The sequence below is a fragment of the Lemur catta genome, chromosome 4 (genome assembly GCF_020740605.2).
Source record: "Lemur catta isolate mLemCat1 chromosome 4, mLemCat1.pri, whole genome shotgun sequence".
Classification (NCBI taxonomy): Eukaryota; Metazoa; Chordata; class Mammalia; order Primates; family Lemuridae; genus Lemur; species Lemur catta.
In genome coordinates this window covers 95719330-95743066 of record NC_059131.1, presented here as the reverse complement: position 1 = coordinate 95743066, position 23737 = coordinate 95719330, and the positions used below count along the sequence as shown (strand labels likewise).

The 23737-nt window shown below is 32.9% G+C and overlaps 1 protein-coding gene across 2 annotated transcripts in view; it reads right to left on the bottom strand.

Annotated features, from left to right (window-relative positions):
- The window catches only part of TBC1D19 (TBC1 domain family member 19), a 118974-nt gene that overhangs the window by 46851 nt on the left and 48386 nt on the right, over positions 1-23737 (bottom strand). For both annotated transcript variants that reach the window (XM_045550483.1, XM_045550484.1), the window contains 5 exons: positions 21469-21541; positions 15057-15095; positions 13377-13489; positions 5913-5987; positions 1692-1754 (listed from right to left, as the gene is read on the bottom strand). In XM_045550483.1, coding sequence (XP_045406439.1) covers positions 1692-1754; positions 5913-5987; positions 13377-13489; positions 15057-15095; positions 21469-21541 — 363 coding nt within the window. The remainder of the gene's footprint in view (positions 1-1691; positions 1755-5912; positions 5988-13376; positions 13490-15056; positions 15096-21468; positions 21542-23737) is intronic.

Sequence of the window (23737 nt, the reverse complement as noted above, 5' to 3'; positions counted from 1 at the left end):
TGAGAGACATGATTCTTCCTTTCGCTTGGACACTCAGAGGCCATTGTAGGATTGTTAATTAACCTAATTTCAACTTGTTGTGTCTCAGGAAATACGGAGGCCTGAGAAGAGGAAGAGAGATGAGGAATGGCTGGTTGGTAGGACCGCCAGAATATACACAACATACATCAATTAAGTTTGCCATCTTATATGGGTGCAGTTTGTGGCACTCCAAAACAATTACAGTAGTAATATCAAAGATCACTAATCATAGATTACCGTAACATATATAATAATAATGAAAGGTTTAAAATATCAAAAGGATTACCAAAATGTGACACAGAGACATGAACTGCGGTTGGAAAAACGCCACTGATAGACTTGCTTGGCACAGGGTTGCTACAAACCTTACATTTGTTAAAAAAAAGCAGTATCTGTGAAGTGCAATAAAGCAAACTGTGCCTACATATTCAAAAATCTATTGAGTAGTAAGAATTAGGCACAGGAAAGAAAAGAATTAGATATAAGCTACATGAACAAAAAAACTTTTAGAAGATTTTTGTATTCTCCAATAATTAGTAACTGACTTTATATTAAAAAATGTAATTTTAAATAACTGCTATTTTAAAATAAAAAATTTTAATTATGTATTTGAAATCATAAAAGTCTCTTACAATTGTTTCTGAGTTTATTTAAAATTTTATTTTACAAAGTATTTACACTTCAGCTGTTGGAGTGTATTTTTTTTTTTTTTTTTGAGACAGAGTCTTACTCTATCACCCTAGCTAGAGTGCAGTCGAGTCATCATAGCTCACTGCAACCTCAAACTCCTGGGCTCAAGCGATCCTCCTGCCTCAGCCTCCCAAGTATCATGGGACTATAGATGTGTGCCACCACACCCCACTAATTTTTTCTATTTTTAGTAGAGACAGGATCTCCCTTTTGCTCAGGCTGGTCTCGAATTCCTGGGCTCAAGTGATCCTCCTGCCTTGGCCTCCCAGAGTGCTAGGATTACAGGCATGAGCCACCGCGCTCAGCCTGGAATGTATGATTAATTAAACCTTCTTGAGAGATTATTTAATTTTATCTTCTCTCCTAAACATATACATCCCACCAGAACCACTGCCTGCTCATCCAAACAGCTAGAACTGGTTTACATTTAATCAAGTAGAAATTGCTGTGTGGAATCTAGATATTTCCTCCATGACATTTATATTGACATTCACTCAAAATCAAATTATTAATATGTATATATAATCTTAAAAAAAGAACATCACCTAAGCAATTCTATATAAATTACACATTTTCTATTTATGATAAATGCTCTTATTTTAGTAGCTTTGAAAAAAACCTAGGTAAGGATCCAAGCATCTACAATAGCAGCATACAAAATGATTAGAGTAATCATGATGCTCCAAATTGATTTCAAAACATTTATTTATTTAATACCTTTAATTAAAAAGTATCATGCAAAATGCTTTCTCCAAACATTTTAGGATGGTTTAACTAAGAATTTGACATCCCATTTAAGAATCTGTGCCAACAACAAAGATAGAAAACTTACCTGCCAGTACCTCCTGGTTGTAGCATACATGACTAAAAGGAACAGTCCAAAAACTCATTGGGAATTCTTATTCTCCCACCTAATCTTGTTTTAGGTTCTCTAATATACCTAAAACAAGAACATTATATATTTTAATTTTTAAACTTACCTGATATAAATAATCTTCAAATACAAAATAATAATCATCATTGCTTGCTGTCAACTTCACATCCTATAATTAAAAGTAGAGAGTACTGAAATGAACCCAAATGAACATCTGTAGTACTAAAACATACATACAATATTTAGAAATAATACTGCAATGAATTTATTACTTTGTGATTATAAACTTCTCAATTAGATTTTATCACTGCTATATATTTACTTGAGTAATATCTGTGACATTATTTGAACTCAAATTCCACATACTTTTTTAGGCTCCATTAGTAATTCTTTATTATTTATTTCAATTTTATATCCTTTTAATCCAATATTTAAGTGTCATAAAGCTGGAAAAGCAAAGCAGATGAAATCATAACATCCAGAAGCAACCACAGCAATCTGCCCTAAATTACTGTTCCAATCTCACTACTCAATTCCACATTCCTGCCATTCCCTCAAAATACCAAATATGTTTCATGCCTTTGTGATTATTCACTTGCAAGTCACCACTTGCTACTGGGAGGCCAGTAATACCAATTTTCTGCATCATAAACTCATCTTTTAAGGGCCAGTTTATTGACTTCTCCTGGATAGCGTATTAGTTCCTTCCTTTAAATATATCTCTATTCTCACTTTCTGACCTGAGACTACCTTAAAGATTTCTACTCTCAATACAAAACTTTAGGTTCTTTGTGCCCTAATGTCATAATTGCTTTTCATATACTTAGCACCAGCACAGTGCCTAGCATCTAATTAGTACCCAAAAAGTGTTTGAAGAATGAATAAAATGTAAAAATGATAAAATTATTAACAGAAATTAATTATAGTTTCCTATGATACACTATATCATTATATAGGTACCCCTCCCCAATAACAAACAAAAAAATGAAGCCCAGAAAAATAAACCAAAATATTTGTGTTTCCCCTATAATGTCTCTGAACATTTTGTGCATTGACTTAGAACTTGCTGCTTGTGTGCCTCAATGCAAAGAACATGGACATCCCAACAGATTTAACTAAGATTTGAAATCCTGTTCTACTGCTTCTAGCTGTATGACTTTGGTCAGTAACTCTGCAACTAGGTCTTAGTATTTGTAAATGGGGATATCACCACCTACTTCAGAAAGTATGGGTAAAAGCCTAGGATAGTATCAGATACAGAATAGGCATCCAGAAAACTATTTTAAAAATTAACTAAAAGCCCCTTTACTTATAGTAGTCTCCGGCTATTTATAAGTAAATATAGATCTTGAACCTTATTTGTATCAAAAAACCCCAGACCTAAAGGACACCATACTTTTGGACCCAATATATAATCAATGCAACAAATACTGATTGGATGGGATGAAGAACATAATCAAATACTGATTGGATGGGATGAGGGACATGATATCCTCAAGAAACCTACAATCTCACTGGCAAGAAAACACACTTAGTGAAAACATAGGAAAAATTACAAAGAAATGTTACAGAAATCCATAATAATATGGCTTAAACACTCCGCAAAATTCAAACAGGCTATTGAGTAAAGTAGCAATCAGGGGAGGATGAAATGAGTCATAGATGACTGTAGGGGTGGTGAATGGTGTGCTAAATCTGAGTAATGACACAGATTAAGGAGACAGAAAGAGGCCAGTCTTCTAAGTCAGAAGACAACATGGGCAAAGGCAGAGATCATGTATTCTCAACAGGGGTGATACTGCCTCTATGGTAGTGAAAACTGGTTCTTGGGGGCCAAAAAGTTTTACCTATTACAATGGTATGTGGATCTCTAGAGCTTGTCTCTACCCAACAAAATTTTATTCTGCTATTTAATTTTTCTTTTTTTAGAGAGAAACTAAATGATTTTTCTCTTCAGGGGTGTGATAAAGAAGAAAGGTTGAGAAACACTGGCATAAATTGCCAGATCACAGGTAAATGGTAGAAAAATGCAGAGGGTGTGGCTACAGGGCAAGTTTTGGGGGAAAAAAAACAAAAACAACCCAGTTTAGATAGAACCATTTATTAAGTTAGCTTGAGGGGTGGGGCGGTTGGTAATATCCTGTCTTTAGTACTGCCTTGTTCTATTCATTCCTTTAACCTTTATCTAAAGTCATTCTATCTTGTTTTCAGTTAGATTTAAAACAAGTCTTTGCTATAGGGAGCTGTAATAAAACTTTACATATTTTTTCTAAAATGCTCATTCCCTCAAGGGCTGACTGTAATAATGTTTGGAGTTGTTCCAACAAGATCAGCAGAGCCCAATCAAAAACAACTAGACAAATATCTTCCTAAAAACATTCATGTGCACAGGATTGATGCTATCAAAACTTAATACCCAATTCCTCAGGCACAAACTGTGTACTTTTTTTCTCAAAACAGATTTTCTTTACTGACTCAAACAGAAATTCATGTTGGCAACAGAGAACTCTCATAGTAGCACTCTCTGCTTTTTTGAGCTTTTTCACTTGTAAATTTCCTCTCATTTGAATAGAAAGAGGTTAAAGGTCTTACGGGCCAAAAGATCTCTTACACTGTTGCTAAAATAATTCACTGAACATGATAATTTGACCTCAAAGTTAACATGAGTATCTGTGATCCAAATCTCATGTAAAACCTCTGTGAGATTCAAGATTTTTCATCAAAGGACTGTATCCTCTAGATTCTCATTTCTGTTTACTGTTCAGTGCATAGTGGTTAAGAGTATGGTTCTGAAGTCAGATTACCTGGGACCAAATCTTGGCTTTGCTACTTAATATGTGAATTTAAACAAATGTCTTTAATTTTTCATGTCAGTTCTCTCATCTGTAAAATACTAAAATAACAGTACTTTCTGTTTGCTATAACACCTGTGGCTATGTGGCTTGTAAGTAGGGGAATGATGTCAGTGTAACATGGAAACTGTCTTGGTTCAGGTGCAATTTTTCTTAAGCAAGGGGAGCCACAGCCGTGGGATAGAATCATAACCTTCAGCAGGAAGGTAAAAAGCCTTCAGCTCAGCTGCTGCATAAACACAAGCCTTTACAGCGGCATTTTAAGAAAATTAAAAAGGGACGTTGGCCCTGGGGCTCCCTCTCCAAACAGGCACACTCCCAGCCTGGCGCACTTCTCTCAGTTGCTATACTTCTTATGCTCACCTTCACAGCAGCCCCACTGGCCCAGAGCACCACTTCTATTTGCATTATTTTAGCATTTTTGTTTTATTATTTTTGTACATTTTTAATGGCTCCTGCCAGAGCAGCCTGCCTAAGCTGTTTAATTCTTCTCCCAAGCTACCAATTATTGTTTTTATTAGTACTCTGGTTACAAAGTTACAAAAGCCTTGACTGGGCTTACCTCAAACCTTTTTTTCCCATAAGCTCTGTTATTGTTAATGCACAATTTTGCAGAATGTGAGGTTTTTTCCCCAGGAAAAAAAATGCATTTATCATTCAGATTCTAAATGCTGGTATCTGCTATACACTTAGATAGTTGTCAGGATTAAATAATATCTATGTCAAAGGTTTGGAACACTATGGCACATAGTAAGCAGTCATCAAATGTTAGTTGCTATTATTACCCTTGGCCATGTTCTACTCAGACAAATTTTCAGGTCTTTTATTATATTGTTTTTCCCATTTCTGAGACCTGTAATATAGAGACCTCCTCTATCTTTTAAATTTTAAATTTAAAATCCAAGTCTTTTAAACAGCCTAATATTAATTCAGAATTAGTCATATATTATGCTTAAAGAATCTACAATTAGACTCAACTTGATTATCAAATGCTTGGAGGCAAAACCTCAACGTATCCATATCATAAAACTTGAGATGTACTTTACCATATGTCTAGAAACTAAAAGAAATTAAAAGTTAAAAATAACTTCAATATGATAAACAAGTAGGCCCTAAAGAATCATGAGATAAATAAGATAAAAATATTATAGTCTGATTTTCTTTTCAGATGCATTTTTATTTGATTTGTATGGAAAACATGAGTTTATAATGACAAGAAATGTTTATTCTCTTAATCAAAAAATGGGAGGACTAGGAAAGGATCATGAGGACAGCTTCAAAGGGAAAGAAGATAACACTGAATGCAAACTACAAATTTTGAAGGCCAATCTTAACTTTATATGAAAAAATTTAATGATTACTAAAACTATTTTTCAAGGTTAATAGATGTCATTGCACATAATGCAGGCACTGCATACTGAATTTCAATTTTTAATGCTAAAGAAATGGTAAGGACTATGCTTACTTTCACTTACTTTATAAATTAGACTGTCCACCAAAAGGTCATGTTGTATCACATTGGTCTTAAGCTGCTCATAATACAAGATATCCTAAATGTAAAACAAAAAAAGATTAATCACATTTATAAATTCAGCCTAAATAATAATCATTAATAGTATTATAAACACTGAGAGAGCAGGAACTCAGTTTTATTCACAACTATATCCTCCATGTCTGAGCAATAGTAGATGTTCAATTAATATACCTATTCCCATCACTTGGGATAACATCTGGCACCTGGTAGATATTTAGTCAACATTTGTTAAATTATAATTTAACTTTAGTACCAAATACAGCATTTATTAAGTACTTATAGGTGCAAGGCACTCTTTTACCCACTTTACATGAGTTAACTCAATTAATCCCACACCAACAAAATAATAGGTCAGTGACTATTATTCCCATTTACATATGAGAAACTGAAGTCCAGAGAGAAAAGTAACTTGCTACCCCAAGGCCACAAAGCTAATAAGATTTGATACCAGCAAACCTGGCCCTATAACCTATAAAAAAAACCCAGAAGGATTACACTATACTGCCTTTCTAATGCCTAAATTATTATTAATACAAAATAAAAAGTTTAACATAACAAGTAACCTCTGGTAGTAAAAGCAATCATAGAGCACATAAAAGAAGTCAGCTTTTAATATTAGAATATGGTCCCATAATACTATAAAATCTGATTAACTGCACTATGATGAGATTAGGCTAATGTTTAATTTAATAGATAGTAAGAAATGGAAGAGAAGGAAAGAACAAGTGAGGAAAGGAAGAAGGCAGAGGAGGAAGGGGGGGGACTTGAGACTAATCAGGTTAAGCACCAGGTTCATAGTTGGTCAGGGCATGAAGGATGAAGGTAGGATCAACTGGGCAGTAGTTGTGCTGAAACAAGACGGAAATATTAATGTTATCTCATTGCTTTAGCTGACGCTTGTATTCCTCTGAATCCTTCCTTTCATCTGCCAGGCACTTTAGCCTTGGCCTCCGCTCATATCCAAAGGCTGCCTGGCTCATGGCACACACCAATCTACTATACACAACTCTTGCTGAAGACATTCCCTCCAACAAGTAAAAGTTGTAGGACAGGTCATCTGGGACAAGGAGGAATATTTATTGTGTGAACTAAAATAAAATCGTAAGTCCCCCAGATAACTGAATGGACTTCCTCTTGGCCACGGGGATTCCAGAAAAACCTTAAAGCTGAGTTGCCAGCCAGGAGAAGGGAGGTCAAACATGCCTTGTCATGCCCTGTGGAGTTACTCTTTGTTGCAATAAGGTACTAAATCATTAACAGGCCTAAGGCCATGCAAAACAAAGCTTAAAACATACCTGCAGGACATGAATTTACTTAACAAATCACTTGAGTTTTGCTAAATATCTGGTGGCTTGTCTCTGATTAATAGACAACCTTATACTAAGTTTAAATATTTCAAGCCTTTAGACAAAGCTTCATTTCTGTAACCAAGTACAAATCAAAGAATCTTTAAACCCACCTACAGCCTATATAAGCTCCCCTACCCACGTGCTTGCTGCCTTTTTGGGCCAAACCAATGTATTCCTTCCATGTATGATCTTACGGTAATTTCTGGCTCCATGAATGTATTATATAAAACCAAACTATAACTCAACTACTGCAGGCACAGTTTTTCAGAACCTCTTGAAAACATGTGTTTTAGGCGTACATACTTGGCTCAGAATAAATATCTTTAAATTATTTTAAAGAGTTTGAGTTTTTTTTCAGTTAACAATTGTATGTGGCTTTCTTGGCAAGATGATATCTGATGTCAAAGTGCTCTTTGCCCTAAAGATGATCTGGACATTTACTGGCTATTTTCAGTCATTTTAATTTTAATAAAAAAGCTTTAATTAGTTCTCATTGATGTTTTAATTTTTTAACTAAAGCAAAATTATTTTACTGTTTTATCTATCTTCCATTGTATCTATTGAATCTCTCTGGCTAGAATGCATAAGCTAAGGAGTTTAGAGGTTTGCCTCTTTTAAAACATAAAATAAATTTAAAATTATAAACTAACACATGACCATTAAAATAAGTGAAACAATCTAAAGCAAAATAAAGGCAAGTATCTTTTCTCCTTCCATTCTACCTTCCTGAAGTCTGAAGTAACTAACATTATTTGTATTTTGTATTATATTTGCAATGTTATTTGTAATTCATATTCTTCCACACCTTTCTCTCTGCTTATACACACGTAATCACGGTTGGGAGTTGTTTTATTTTTTTTTTTTGAGATAAGGTCTGGAGTGCAGTGGCCCAATCATAGCTCACTATAACCTCAAACTCCTGGGCTCAAGCAATCCTCCAGCCTCAGCCTCCTGAGTAGCTGGGACTACAGGTATGTGCCACCATGCCCAGCAAATTTTTAAAATTTTTATAGTATATGTGCTGCCAAAGTGAGCACAAATTTTTAAAATTTTTTTTTTTAGAGATGAGGTCTCGCTATGTCACCCAGGCTGGTCTTGAACTCCCATCCTCAAGCAATCCTCCCATCTTGGCCCCCCCAAAGTGCTGGGATTATAGGCATGAGCCCCCACACCTGGCCTCAGTTGTTTTTTAACATGAAATGGAATCATACAATACCCATTATTTAGCTTCTCTAGCCTAACGATATATCATAGTTGTGCCTCTATGTTATCAATGATAAGTATAAATTTAACTCATTCTTTTTATTAGCTACATATGCTGTAATATATCTAAAGCTGTGGTATAGATGTGTCACAATTTATTTAATCATTTGCCTATAGATGAACTCTCAAGTTGTTTCTGTGTGTTTGTTCATACAATTAATATGGTAATAAATATCCTTATGTACTATGCTTTTATATTATGGGATAAATTGGCAAAAGTAGGATTACAGACTAAAGGCTGTATGTATCTTAAATTGGGCTCCAAACTGCCTGACTGCTTTCCAAAAAAAAAAAAGAAAAATCAATTCAAATTCCCACCAGCACCCAAAGAGTACATTTTATCTATATCCTTACCTTTTAAAATACTCATTTGCAATGAAAAGTGGTATCTCATTGTTGTGTACTTTCCCCGCCTAACAATAAAGTTAAAGATCTTTTCATATGTTTACTGGCCATTCGAATTTCCACTTGAATGATTTGCCCTGTATAACATTTACCTATTTTTTAATAGATTACCTCTTAATAATTTATTGGAATTTGTTTATAAGGAGGATTAACCCTTTGACATTTATGTTGCAAATACTTCTTCAAAATAACATGTTGTTTGATTTTTGTTTGTTGTTTGATTTTTATTCATTGACAATTTTAAAGAATAGGTTATTGCTTTTGGATTTCTTGCTTTAGGAAGGCTCCTCCAACGCATGTTTATACAAATATTTTCCTAATTTTTTTTCTAAAATTGCTAATTTTTTTCATTTAAATATTTATAATCACTTACAATTTATTCTTGTAGCTGGTTATCAAAAGGTCTATTTTTTTTCAGAAGGATGGTCAATTATCAACATCACACAATATGGAAATAACATTCATCAGAAATCAAGCAGGTGGGAGGGGAGAGAAGGGGATGGATAAATTTATACCTACGGGATACAATGCACACTATCTGGGGGATAGGCACACTCATGACTTTGACTCAAATGGTACAAAAGTAATTAACATAACCAAAACATTTCTACCCCTATAATAGTCTGAAAAAAAATTATCAGCATCATTTATTAAATGAACCATGCCTTTCCAAATGAAATAAAATGCTAGATCTATTTATTGACTCCTCATTCTTTTTCTCATAATTTATTTGGCTATTTTAGACATTTAATCTCTACAAGAACTTTAAGATAATTCATCCAGTTAAAAATAAAAGTGATTCTCTTACATATTTGTTTCTGAAAAACTGACAAGTTTGTTGATATTAAGGCTTTCCACTCAAGAATATGATTCTGATCTTAGCTGTCAGACCATAGGCAAATTAATAAACTTTCTGAGCCTGAGTAGAATGATAATAATAACACCTTTTTGTAGGTTTGATTTGAGAAATAAATGAATTAATACACGTAATATGTGCAAAATAGTCTTAAATAAGGGACCTTTAAAAGTTTTTAAGCAGAAGAGCTGAGATATAAGCTTTCAGTTTTAGAAAAAGCAGGGTAGGGAAAAGATTTATAGGGAACAAGGCTGGAGGCAGGAAGACCAAGTAGGAGGTTATTTTAATTTAGGCAAGAAATGATGGTATTGTGAAATGGAGTGATAGCAATGTGGATATAGAGAAATAGTTGGATTGGAAATATATTTAGGAGTTAAATCAAGAAGGAATTATTGAGTGATATAATATGAGATTCAGACAGAAAGAAAGTTAGGAATGATACCAGGTTTCTGGCTGGGGCACCTTGTTGGACAGTGGTACAGAAAATGGAATTTTCCTTATGAAGAGTTTTAACAGCTTGAATTTCTGGTGCTTATGAGATATATAAGTGCTTAAGTCCACTAGACAGTTGCATATGTTTTTGTTTTTGAGACAAGGTCTCACTCTGTCACCCAGGCTGGAGTGCAGTGGCCTGATCATAACTCACTGTAACCTTGAACTCCTGGGCTCAAGCCATCCTCCTCTTTGGCCTCCCAAAGTGCTGGGATTATAGGTGTAAGCCATTGTGCCCAGCCAACAGTTACATCTGAAGCTCAGGAAAGAGAGATCTGAGAAGAAGACATATAGATTTGAGGTACATGGTAACTGAAGATACAGGAGCTGATGAGATTTACCAAGGAAATAAATAAATGAGAACAGACAGACTATCAAAAACCCTAACTTAAAAGATGAAGAAGATCCTCCACCAACAAAGAATGTCAGAAAGTGCAGTGTGTCACAAAAGCCAAAGGATATTTCAAAAAGAACAGTTGATGGGATGAAACACTGCCAAGAAGTGTAAGAGATAGACATTTCTTCTATTTAAATAAAAGAAGGATGAAGAAGGAGCAGGTGCCAATGTAATTAACTTTAAAGTTGGGTGGAAGGAATTTGAATGTGTTTCTAATGATGACTTCTATTTCCTTGGGGTATTGGAAGGGGAAGTCTTTTGCTAGGACTCTGAAGAGAAGTCCTTGAGGACAGTGGACGTCAGAAACAGGCACTGTGGAGACTAGGCACCACGAAAATCTAGGCAGGCCAGGCATTATTGTGGGCTGAGGTAAGGTTGTGGGAATCTGATTAAGAAATCTTCTTATCACTAAAGAAAATCTTAAATGTTAATATTAGTCTTAGCTATTTTATTAGTGAGCAAGTACCTAAAGTAAAAGTATGGGAAAATTTTATCTTTAATTAGCAAACTGAAATTTATAAAAATTTTAAAAGACAAATAATATTTACTAAACATAAATATCTTGACACACACCTAGAGATTAGTGGAAAAGAAAATATATAAAAGCAATCATTTTAAACTTAACCCATCTTTTCTTAAAAAGAAAAAATCAAAGGCAGATAATATTCCATTGAAAGTACTAAATGAATTAACTACCAGGAACTTAAAGTATTATACCCAAAATCTCTGTATTGAAATAAGAATTTAAAGAATAGCTTTATGGGTGTAAAATGTGAAATGTTCCATTTATGTCCCTAACTCCTCAACTATGACCACAATTATATGTGCAGGTTATTTTATATGACTGAAAAGTGATTAAACAAAAAGTTTTAATTAAGTATTCTTAATAAGAAGTATTTTCCTTCCTTCCTACTCTCTTCCTCTCTCTCTCTCTAAAGTACCACCTACAACAATTATTTTGGAATTGCAATAGTTCATTGAGATCACACTTTTACAGCTGAAATTATGTGTAAATGATGAAAGATGTTTTAATCAATAAAATCAAGATTGTTTTTCTGAAAATATTAAATTATGGATATTGAATAGACTTCTCACTTTGCATTTAGAAAATTCAGATGGTTACAACTCAAAAATTCAACTGTAAAAACCACCTTGGAACATTGTATTAATAATAAGCAATCATTCTCTGGGATTATTGTTTTATTATAATCTGGGATTATTGTTTTATCATTACCTGAGATTATTAGAATGATATTTCTGGAAACTTTCTAAATTTGTGTTTGAAATGGCAGTAATTCCTCTGCAAAGAGACAGAATGTGTTAATCTAATTCCTGAACAGTGAAGTCAGCAGGTAAACTACAAAGTCAGATCTGGACAAGAGTTACATCTTCTTCTATAAGAATTAATACACTCACAAAAAAATGCTCAACATATACTCAAAACTGTTTTGTAAACTGTTACCTCTAAAATGTCACCACAAAAGATCAGCAATATCATTTATCTAAATCTGCTCTGAAATAAATTACAAGCCTTATTCTTTCAAAAAGGAAGCAAGTGATTTTTGACAGTGCTGTTTACCAGAGATTTAAAATATATAGTATACACACACACACACATAATTTGCAAGGGTTAGAGGTGTAGTTTTTATAATGGATATTAATAATATTTGACTTTCTTAAAAATTGCCTTATTATTTATAATTAATTTATAACATAATTACATATACTATATAAATATTATGATTACTACCATTAACAGTGACTGGTTATGTTCCTGGCACTGTGTTAAAAGATCCACATACATCATTTCATTTAATTCTCACAACAGTTATGTGATATAAATATTGTTACCTATATTTCAGTGTGGGTTAACTGAGGTTTCGAGAAATTTAAGTACTTGGTCAGTGATATATTTCTAGGAAGTTGGAGGAGACAGAAGTTGAAACCCAGTCTACATGATTCTGAAACCCATGTTTTTATCCATTAGGCTGGAAAACTATTAGTGTGCTATTCATTAAAACCTTTTAAATGTATAACTTCTATGGTTGATGGGTTTAAGAAAAAAAAATCCCCACTAAGAATATTTTAAGAATAATCAATGTTTTATATAATTTTCCTTTACTGAATCTATTACCTGTCTGTTGGTGATTTCTCCTCATATACATTACATTTCCTAAAATAAAATGTTCTTATACTTAGAAAAATAATATTTCCACATAACCTATCAATTTTTAGAACCACAATAATGGTACATATTTCAAAGGTAACAAAGGGTCAAAGAATTCATTTACTTAACTGAGTTGCCCTTCTTTATTTCTCCCTATTCTAACATCCCAATTCTACCACACGTCTTCACTGATTTAAATTGTCAGATTCCACTTCTCATAATATTACTTATTGTTTTGTTGTATATAGAAAGTCACACTATTTCATTAATCATAAACAATACAAACTTCTATATTAAGCATACACTGATTAAATTATATATTAAATCTTGTCTTAGAACCCAAAACTACAGTGATTTTGAAAACAAAAAGCAGGGTAAATAATAAATTAAGAAACAAGTTTCTCTATTTTCAATAATTGGTCTTTGAAAACTAAATATCAATAGCTCGATTTTGGCCCATCCGTTTTTCTTCTTACCTCAGGTTGACTGGAAATATTCAGAATGAGAGCCCACAGCTCAGCTCTCAGTGCTGTGGGACTGCCTTGTCTTATATACTGTTGAGCCGCAGCACTATCTTGTTCTGCTAGAACTGTTATAAGTGTATTAAAAATCTCATTAGAAAATTTGTAATGCAAGAAATATCACTGAAATCTTTCATTATAAACCTTTTGAAAAACTGACATTTAACATATATCTAACATAATTACATCATATATTGACCTTTTCTTTACCCTTTGGATTTTGATATTGGCCCTATTTACAGCCCTCCAAGTTTCTAGCCCTAAGCTCCTCTACCTCCTACCCAGCCTGGTAAAAGCTACTTAATACAGGGACCTTGAGATCACTTTGCTTTAACTACAGCTCTACAGATGGGAAACTAGTAATCCATATATATAATAATGTTCAGATGCCACGATCAAGCAGAGTAATATCTACAGAAACCCTAAATCTCTTATGCATATTCTACTAAGTCATGAATGTTCTAATATTTGGAAGTAGTATGGTACATGAAGTAACCCGGCTAAGAATCATAATATACAAGAATGTAAGATATCTATTCTATTAAATGACTTCTTAGCTATTTGCCAAAATCAACAGAAACGAGGGATTTTTTTTTTAAGAAATAAAGACAAAGATTTGATAACCTGTTAATTAGGCCAAAATTATTCTTAATCAGCCAAGTTCACAAAATTAACATATTATCTTTTGCTTTCATTTTCATTTTTATTTTCTTTAATGAAAGTATCAGCTATTCATTCTGTAAATAACAGCCGCCCCCCCAAAAAACAAAATAAACAAAAATAAAAAAAATACTAGACAAACACTGCTGTTTGTCTAACAGTACTGTTTTCTTATATTTTCTTCTTAAAAGGGAGGGGAAAAAAATCTTATACTAAATGAAAATGACATAAGCAAAAGAAACAAAGTAATCACATGAAATAAGAAAGAGATGAAATATATTCTTTAATTTGCTATTGTGTTTAATGAAAGTGCCAAATCATACAAATGAAATATTCTAAATAAATATGATATGGAAAAATTGAACTAGGGACTTTGTTTTGATACATGACAATACAATTGCCATAGCGGGGGTTCATTCTGACACAAAGACCTATCTGCACTTCATATTTGAAAGACAAAACAGAATTTATAAATACAAAGAAAAGAATCTTCAAAATATGGAGAAAAATTATTACCCAGAATACTAAGAGCTGCTTTGGTTATTAAGCCTTACCGTTGTGAACACGCATCGAGAAATGTCACAGTTACATTTTCTCCTGATGCAGGAGCATATTCCCATTAACTCTAATGAGAGGTGTGTGGGTGCATCAAAGAGAGAACATGCCTCTTTGATTTTAAAATGAAATTCTACTGCTGAATGGATTAAGCTAACATCCCTGAGGAACGTGTGTCTGCACTTCCTTTTTAGTGAACAAGCTGTGTACTTCTTTATCTGTATTTATTGAAAAAGCCAAAGTGATGCATTTTCTTTCTTATAAAGATTCCCATTATATAATCTGCATAGTTAAATATTACTCCTCTTTAGGTTTTTAGCTTTTCAGAAATTAAATCTCATTTGGCTGTATTTGAAGCAGACATTTAGCTAGGACTATCTCATTTTTCAGAAATTACAATAAATATAATTAAAAGCTTACCTTTTTGCCCAATACGTACATGCTCATTTTCAAAAAGTTCTAAAAATGTTAAAAGAGAATAAAATTACTTAAAAGACACATGTATGAGCAGCCACATTTGAACCAATATTAGGTATTTTTTTGTGTTTTTTTTTCCATTATTCTGTTATTTTAATTATTTTTAAAGCTGGATGGCTCTATAGAAAACTGTAAGTATTTATTCTATACATAGAAAATTTTTTTCTAAGTTGTTTAAAGTGTATAGAAATTAAAAGGGAGTTAAGGTCATTTAATCAGAAGAAAAAATGATGAATTGATTTCTCTTTGTTAAAATAAAACAAAATATCTTCTTATAACACAAAAATGTTTCTGTCCATTCATCTTTGATTTTTTTCCTAAAAGAAAAATAAAATTTGTTGACAGCCTCATTTACAAAGTCCTACTTCCATTTCAATCTACCATTGGATATCTAATAAAAGCTTACTACTATATAGGTAAAACCTCACTATACAAATGCCATTTTAAGAGACTATATGGGGAGGATTACTTTTTTTCAAAGAACTAATCAATCATACTGGGAAAAGACTACTCATAAACTAGATCATATTAAAATTTAAAAAATTTTTGTTTCGTCAAAAAACACCATTAAGAGAGTGAAAGGATAAGCAATGGAGTAGAAGAATATATCTGTAATACGCATATCTGGCAAGGAACTCCTATCCAGAATACACAAAGAACTCCTGGTAGAAAAAGGCAGACAACCATCAGACACAAATAGGCAAAGGAGTTGAACAGGTCCTTCCTAAAGGACCAATAAACATCTAAAAAGTTGCTTGACCACATTAGTCATCAGAGAAATGGAATTAAAACCATTATGAAATGCACAACCACCACAATGACTAAAAGAAGGCTAATGATTCTAAATGCAAAAGATATGGAGCAAAGTTCTCAACACAGCTGCTAGGAGTGTATATTGATACAACCACTTTGGAAAACTGCTCAGCAATATCTACAAGCACTGAACATATACATATCCTATGCCAATTAGCAATTCACTCTTAGGTATATATCCTAATGTGTAAATATGCACACCAAGAGACATGTATGAGAATATTCACAGCAGCACTACTGATAATAACCAAATAGTGAAAACAACTCAAGTGACCATCAATAGTAGACTAGATAAATAGTGGTATATTCATATAATAGATTACAGTACATCAACGAGAATGAATAATTTATAATTCTATATAACACTATGGATCTTATAAACAAAAGCAAAAGAAGCCAAACACAAGAGTACATACTACATGATTCCATTTCTATAAAGTACAAAAATAGGCAAAACTAATCTTTGAGGTCAGAAGTCAAAATAGTAGTTACCCATGGGGGTGGTAGAGTCTGGACGTGTGCTTAAGGGGGCTTCCAGGGTGCTGATAATATTCTCTTTCTTGATCTGGTTGGAGGTTACACTTTGTAAAACTTCACTGATCTGTATACTTATTATTTGTGTACTTGTCATTATGGATGGTATATTTGTATAAAAGTTATTTAAAAATTAGAGCAAAACAAAAAAAGATTATTAAACTATGAGGGGGAGAACTTCTAGATCTTTTCCCCATCCCAAAGAAAAATCAATTGCTCAACTTCGTTTCCTCTTCTTTCTCTCAACCTGAGAAAGGAGGAGCTGCTTATTGGATTTGTGAGATTCCAACAGCAACTAGATAACCTTTTCTAATGAATGAGCTAACTGTGTTAAAGGTCATGAATTTACATGTGACTCTCTCAGTATGTAGAGTCTGGGTCCCCTGGCAACTTGGTGGCCATCTTGGCATTTGATTTTCTTTTGACAAGAATGCTCAGGCTCAGGCATTTTGAAGTTCTTATCAGGTATGGCTCAGTGGCCTGCTGGTATGAGATAAAGGCATTGAAGGAAGGAGACCTGTGCTGGGCTAAGATTTTTGAGACTGTTTTCTAGAAAGCCTGGTCAGTGATGTCCAGCTCTAGCCCAGCTAAATATAAAATGGGACTGTATGTCTATTTTCCATTTGTGAATATTTCTTATATGAATATAGCTCTCTTGGAAAGAGGTGAAGGGATGGAGGTTGCTAGGGTAAAGAGGGATGAATAGGCCAGGACAGAATCTGGGTAATCCAAGGACATCTAAATGCAGATCAAACTGCACCATTACTCCCAACAATGAATAACAGGAACAGCCAGTTTTCTATTACCTGAAATACTTTAAAAATCTATCTTTGATATATAAAATTGCCACACTGAGGCAAAATCATCAGAATCTTCTTAATCAAGGAGAGACTAATGTTTGTTTTGTAGATATGCAATATAGTTACAAAACAAACACATGAAATTTCAGTATTATGTAATTTTTTAGATTTAAAAAATAATCCATAAAGCTAGTCTCTTACTAAATAGAATATCTGAACCCGAGTACCCTATTTTTTTATTCTATTCCTAAAGTCTCTGATGTAATTATTGAGCTGATTATACAATGACCAAGGAAAGTGCCTGGGATCCCTGCTATGATTAGCTATGATTGCCCAGACTCAGTAACCGAAGAAGACAATGCTCCAGTGAATACGTGAGACGGTGAATAGTGACAGTGAATAGCATGAGATAGCAGATGCAATGCTCAGCCTGTTAGAAGGGGGACTCTTTCAGAGAATGACAAAGAATATATTACAGGGACTGGAGATGGCTTTCATGTGAATCCTATAACTGGTTCTTATCAGTAAACTTGATAAGCATATCACAAAATTGACCTGTACCAACTTGATTTTTTTTCATGCTCCTTTACTAAGGACTAATTTTAAATTTCCTTTAAAATTCAAATTACGATCCTTTTATGACCATTTCAATCAATGTAATTTTATGCAGTTCAAGAATTTCTTCTCCTAATATGCTAAAAATGTTTCCTATTCATAATTTTCATTGAATGAATAAAGAACAGTTGAATAATCAAGTTAAAAAGAAGTTGTCAGCCAATTTTTGTTTTCTAATAAAAGGGGATAATAACACTGGATGATAATAATGCTTTATTACCTAAAGTAGTATGAAATAATAATCAAAAAGACTTCTTTACAGTAACTATTCAATTATGTGAAATACAATAATTTTGCTTTCTAAATGCTATTTCCTAGCCCAACAAAAGAAGCCCAAAGAAATGTGTTTCACAGATTGTCCTGACCACTATGTTAATAAATGCATCTATATTAATAGATCATGCCTGGGGAAAAAAAGTTCTCTGGTAAAATGACTTTGGGAAATGCTAAGCTAAAATAATTTAATTAAGACTTCGCATAGTCTTTAAGACAGCAACATACACTGTATATCTTAAGAAAGTATATGGCATAGCCCTACCCAAACATCACTTGAAAAGATCCTCTTTTTCACAGACCAGCTTATGAATGTTCCATAGAACATACTTCAGGAAATCTGTACCAACTGAAGATGCTTTTTTCTTTTAGAAATAACAAACTGTAGAAAAGCCTATTTAGCAGAACCCCCATCTAAGAAGATTCATTATGATGCATTAAAATAATATCAGACTTATGACTCCCCTTTATCACAAAGTCTTATGAACGAATGCTGATCCTGCTCACCCTGTTAACATCAGTCTTATACATACATGGCTTCCACAGTAAGTATGTGGGAGGCGAGGGGGTGTATATGTATATTTAAAATAAATACATGTTCATGAAAGTTTATAGAAATAATGGATATGACTAAAGTTTTTTTTATTATTGTTAAATAAGTTTTCAATAGTATAATGATAAGGACTTTTCTCCTGACTTTTATATAAAAACTGATAAGTTAATAAGTGAGGAATACTCTTCAAATATAATAATTGAATAACTGTAATGATAAAACATAGGTAACACGGATGTTAAAAATGAGTAAGAAAACAATTCCTTTAAGCTACACTTAAAGCTTAATCCTAAATATAAAACTTGCCTCTAGTCAAACACAAATACTAGCAATATTTTTAAACATTAGTATTACTTTTCAAATCTAACCAAAATCATAGACATAGACTGAAAAATAAAAATAATAGTGAATTCTAGGCAAAAGTAGTTATATATGACCCCATTCTTCTTTCCCAGTAATACTGTTGCCTAGCAACTCACGAGCTAGGCAGAAATCCAAGTACTATATCACTAAAAACAACATGATTGGATAAACACTAATTTGACCCAATTTTTGGCAGTCTTGCCTTCAAAAAAGTAGAGAGAGAAAAATAACTGCACCAACTAAGAGGTTGTCAACCGTTTCCAGGCAGACTTAGGTGCTCTTTCATCTGCTCCAACAGCCCCTTATATATAATAATAGCAAATACCACATAGAATCTTATTTGTCACTTACCAGTATTTGCTTCCCTAAGAACAGAGATTCTGTTTTATATCTATGTATTCACCAGTCCCTGGTCCTCTACAGGGTCTCAAACACATTTGTTGTATTATGAGTGAATCAAAGAAGGAAAATCTATACTCTAGGTTAAGAAATATAGTATATTAAGTTTTCTAAAGCATAGTTACTATAAGATTTACAATAATTTTAAATAATTAAAAGTGTTTATCTTAAAAGTATATAATTAAAAGTGAAAAATATAAATGTAATTGAAGGTTGTGTTACTATTTCCTTTCCTTTTCTTATATATGACTATCACTTGCCATGAGTCAAAGTATAAGATATTTTATTCTATAAGATATTGTATATCTTCTTATAAAATACCTTCTTTAAAAGGTAGCATAATGTAGCAGACTTTGGAGATAGATTTCTTAGTTTTGAATCCTGGCTCTATCACTAGCTCTGTGACCTTAAGCAAGTTACTTAATATCTCCACTTCTTTCAATTTAAAATGGTGGTAATACTCCTACTTCATATCATATAAGAAAATCAAAACCATAATGCAATACCACCATACACTACCAGACTGACTAAAACAAAGATGATGAAATACACCAAGCCTTAGCGAGGACGTACAGCAACTGTGACTCTCACACATTGTTGTTGGAAATATAAACTGGTACTAGCACTTCTGAAAACTCACTGGCAGTTACCTACTAAAGCTGAACTTATACAAACCCTAGGACCCAGAAATGCATTCCCAGGTGCCTACTCAACAAAAGAATATACAAATATTCACCAAAAGACACATACTAGAATGATCATAGCAGGCTTGTATGTACTAGCCCCAAATTTGAAACTTTCCAAATATACATCAACAGTAGAATGGATAAATATGTGTGTTATATGCATACAGTGGAACAATAGAACTATAAATACATACAATATGGCTGAATCTCACAAATGTAATTTGAACAAAAGGCGACAAATATCAAAGAGGCACATTGTATGCTTCCATTTATATGAAGTTCAAGAATTGGAAAAACTAAGCTACGCTGTTAGAAATCAGAATAGTGGCTATCTTTGAAATGAGAGATAAAGACTGAAAGAGGGTGAGGGGGACTTCTGTTTATTGTTCTGAGTGGTATTTTAATAGGTGTGTTCAATTTGTAAAAATTCATTAAGCTATCCTCTTATGATGTATGTGCTTTTCTATATATATTATACATGAATAAAATTTTTTTAAATGGTAACAATATATGCCTTATAGAGTTTCTGAGAGGTTAAAATGAGATACATACAACACATAGTATGTGCTCAATAGCCATTTATTATTATTAGTTGTAATTATAATTATATAATATTACTATTAGAAGAATAATAAGTAGCCAGCTTCCTTATATTATAGAGGAAGAAACAAGTCCAAAGATGTATAGTGATTTGTCCAAGTCACAAACCTAGCCAGTGGCAGAGGAAAGACTAGGATAGTCCCCTAACCTTTGTCCAGTTTAGTTTCCACTACAACATAGGCCTCTCATATGTTAAGTCAATTTTTACTTCCTTTTTATTATAGCTAAATACCAATTTGGTTCTTTTATGAAAATTACATTTTATTTATGCACAAAAAGAGAAAAATCAGGAAAACTGTCTGGATGATTAAAGTTTAAAAGACACTATTTTTAAAGCCTAAGTCTACTTGAGGTAGATGCCAGTGTTCACTTAACTTGGTGATACAAAAATGAAAGTAGACAGTAATGGCCAGAAAAGAGAGATATGAGTATTGCCAATGAAGATTCTGCTAACAAAATAACTTACATATGCCTAATGACTTTTCAAAATTATTTTAAATACCTTCAAATAAAAAGACAAAATTTAGTTGCACTCTGGGAATTATAACATACAGGATTTTATTCAATAATTAGCAGTAACCAAGGAGAGGCAAAAGCATGTCTCATTTTCAGATATAAAAAAAGTTGCTAGATTCATTTAGAAATAGCAGTAGAAATATTAAACTCACTGTTATTTATTATTCATCATTAATTATATGCCATATGAGAAAAATACTAACCAGGAGGCACTTGTGTAGAATCATCTATACCCAGTTGTCCTGTATTTAAGCCAAGTTCTACAAAGCATTCTTTCTGAAAAATAACATATGCAGAATTAATATAGATCTCATACTTTGCTGCACATTATTAAAAGATCTCCTTCACTTAAACATCAGCTGAAATAAAAACCACAATAAAATGAATCTTTCCTTCATTCAAATATCTAAAAAAAGAAAGGACATATTAGACATCTAAATAATAATGCATTAGTCTAAAATTAAGGAGCAGAACAACCATGAGACTTTTTACTACAGGTATTACTATGTAATATTTATTATTTTCATGTGAAATAACATGTATGAGTGTTTAGGAAAGATTAATATACATAATGGAAAAAGAAACAAACATATAATATTTCTCCAAATGGAAAGGCCTTAATAATACTTTTTTCCTCCTAATTTTTCCTCCCTAAGAAAAGTTTTTACTTTGATACCTTTTGACCAGTATGAATGCTGCCACTGTTTAAAACAAAAAACCTGCTTTTCAAGAACAGTTCTTGATTTTGCCTTTTTAGGTAACACACTAATTAGTAAAGTAAGGAATGGTAATTATCCTTTTGAATAAAGAACTACTGACATTCAAACCTTTCCTGAAACACACACACACATTCTTTCTCCCTCTGTCTCTCTCTCTCTCTCTCTCTCGCTTTGTCACACACACATAGTATATACAGCACTGATCAATTTTATCTTCTAGAATCATTGTCTAAAATTACCAACATAATCCTGTATCTGTGCTTTCTATGGTACTACACGTCATTCAGCTCTTAATCAACTGAACACTGCAAATATCCAAAACAACTTAAATTAATTTTTAAGTAAAATTGGACTATCAAGTGCTCTGCCAAAATAAAGATAAATTGGATTTATTCTCCAGACTTCCTCTACTTATCTAGTAACGTCTAGGGAAAATAATCATGTTTGTCTGGCATTTTTGAAATATATAAAAACTTCATATTATTCACATTATTTTTATGCCCAAAGTAATTAAATATTTCTATTAATATTTGCCTCAATATTTTGTTACTAATTCTAATTGCTAAACCATACTTCCTTCTCCTTAAAAAAATGGAATTAGTTTTAATCTTTCCAAATTATCTATTATTTTAGTTATTAATGTCCCTCACAAGATATTCAGCCTAATATGTATACATATTTAATTTTTGTATTGATTTTAAATAATTATCATATTTCAACTGTTAACTAAACTTGATTTTTATCTGCACTAAAAAAAGCACTGCATCTTATGTTAACAACTTTTAATGACTAAAGATGTATAAATTGAAAGTTATTCTTCCATTTTCAACCACTGTTTTTCATTTATTTTAAGAAACTCTTCCTTGATTGAAATCATTAGATTGTTAATGATAATGTATTTCATTTTTTTAATAATCTTGATCTTCATACTGCAGAAGGAACTCAGATCCAAAACACACTTCAATTTCAGGTTCTGTAATCAAAATGGAGAGTTTTACTTATGCTAAGATATGTTAAGGAGTGTAAACAGGACTCTGAACATCCATTTTCTACCTTACTACTCTGGACTATCTTTTACTCAACATCAGCAGATGTGAGCCTTAATCTCAGATTTCCTTCAAATCTCTGCCCAAGTATCATGCCTTCTGGGAAGTATTCCTTGATATTCCAGGCTGAAAGAAGCAACTTTCTATGCACATACATTACCCTTTATCAACCTCTATGCAAGCATATAGTCACCTCATACTGAAATTGTCTTTTTATTGTCCATCTCTCCCCACTAACCTGCAATTATCAGAAGACAAGGATTGCCTCTTATATACATTTGCACCTCTCCCACCCCTGTACTTAGCATAGTGCCTGACATAGCAGAGGGGTTCAGTAAATACTGAACCACACTACTGGGCTCTAATCTCAATCTGCTACCTCCACATGACTAAATTAATAAACAAGAATTAGTCACAACTTCACCTGAGAGTTAATAAATCTCAGTTTTAAGAAATTTCCCTTTAATATGTATAAGTCTACATAACATTGTACCTAGGTTTAAGGACTACCCATTACAGGATAACAGAACTCACTGAGCCTCACCAAGTTCAATACTCATACAGACAGACCAGGGTCACAGATAAACTGTGCATCCTGGAGTTGAATCATTACATCGCCAGGCCACATGATACAGGGAAGGCAATGACAACTCTCCCAATGACTGCAGAAAAGAAGGACTAGCCATACTCTTAGCGCATATAGCCAC